The sequence below is a fragment of the Dreissena polymorpha genome, chromosome 15 (genome assembly GCF_020536995.1).
Source record: "Dreissena polymorpha isolate Duluth1 chromosome 15, UMN_Dpol_1.0, whole genome shotgun sequence".
In the NCBI taxonomy this organism is placed as follows: Eukaryota; Metazoa; Mollusca; class Bivalvia; order Myida; family Dreissenidae; genus Dreissena; species Dreissena polymorpha.
The window spans coordinates 41203184-41204803 of NC_068369.1; the positions used below are offsets into that span (position 1 = coordinate 41203184).

General features: G+C 34.8%; 1 protein-coding gene across 1 annotated transcript in view; it reads right to left on the minus strand.

Moving 5' to 3' along the window:
• Positions 1–416: 416 nt before the first annotated feature.
• The window catches only part of LOC127860357 (uncharacterized), a 2604-nt gene continuing 1400 nt past the window's right edge, over positions 417–1620 (minus strand). Inside the window, exon 3 of the mRNA XM_052398384.1 lies at positions 417–792. Within this exon, the coding sequence (XP_052254344.1) occupies positions 742–792 (51 nt within the window). The 3' untranslated portion in view covers positions 417–741. The remainder of the gene's footprint in view (positions 793–1620) is intronic.

The window sequence follows — 1620 nt, forward strand, 5'->3', positions numbered from 1 at the left end:
CTATTATTAAATCTTTTCCCAGAATATGCTGTCCTATTTATAGCTGAGCTTCCAATACCTTTATCAATGATAATCAGCGAGGTATGCCGATTAGAAAAATCGAGCTATCTCAATCGGACTGGCTCGGTCTTTTACATAGGTTGCCATTGTGAAGAATTTTTTCATGATATGATAACTTAGACGATGCTTTGCAGCATCGTCAAAAAGTGAATTTACGTCTTAACAAAAATACTCAGAATTCACATTTTGAAGTTGTACGTATGGTCTTCTTTTAGTCCTCCGTCTACATCTTTGTCGCGGAAAGAAGATGAAGAAATTTAGCTTCTTCATTGCTAGGTTCTCACTTGAAATAAAGTGAGATTTGTGTGAAGTGAGTATTCCACAACAAGGGAGTTATAATCAAGACGAAGTTCTTTACTGACAGACGATTTTATTTATTTGCACTTTGATTAATACACAATTATCATTTAGTATAAGTTGTTGTAAGTGCGTTCAATAAGGCCGATTATTCACAGCAGCGGCATGTCTTCAGTTAATGCAGACATTGTATTCTTGAACATTAAACACTTTAAGGTAAATGGAGGAGTTTGGAAATGTTCGAATTCTTCTATTGCCAATATATTTTCTTGTACAATATATATGTGTATAACTTAGTTTCATTTCCAAAGTATGTATAATGTTATAATAATACCGGTAATTTGTAATTGTTGTATGTCTACGATAATTGGACTGCATGTCTTCTCAACCATCGATCTCGTTATACCAGGTGTTCACAACCTCGGGCTCCAAGGTCTGAAAATATATGTATCTTGTTCTGACAAAACTGGGCATAATGCATGTGCGTAAAGTGTCGTCCCAGATTAGCATGTGCAGTCCGCACAGGCTAATCAGGGACGACACTTTCCGCTTTTATGGTATTTTTTCGTTTAAAGGAAGTGCCTTCTTACCGCAATAATCCAATGTAGGCGGAAAGTGTCGTCCCTGATTAGCATGTGCGGACTGCACTCTCAGAACAAGGCTCAAGTATCAAGCTATACATATGCAGGAGTTTTTACATACTTTTCGACACTAAGTGCAACGCGCATCCAAGTTGGACTGTAAAGTTTATATACTGGTTAAGAGATGATTTATTTTTATTTACAGTAGAAATAAACGTGTTTATCGTGATAATTCATGTTTTTATTTACTTACGGTTAAACTTAACTATACATACACAGTCGGATTTTACATGAATTTCATGAAAGCAAAGCTTACAGAAAGCAGTTTATTTTTCTTAAAGGGATATTTTCACAGATTTTGGCATGTACTGAAGTTTGTCATTAAATGCTTTATCTTGATAAACGCAAACATTCGATCTAAAAAGCTCTAGTAAAAAACAAGAATAAAATTAAAGAAATAAAAAAGTAATCCTCAACTAGGCTCGAACCATTGACCCCTGGAGTAAAAGTTCTATCGCTTAGTCCTCTTGGCCATCCGTTCTCATACTATGATGATTGTATTTTATACTTTATATAAGCAATCCTCGTAGTGTCACACATTTTAACGACAATGACAAAACACTTCAAATTATTCATTCGTTTCGCGTTGAAACGCTAAATAATTTTCAGTTTTTTAAATCGT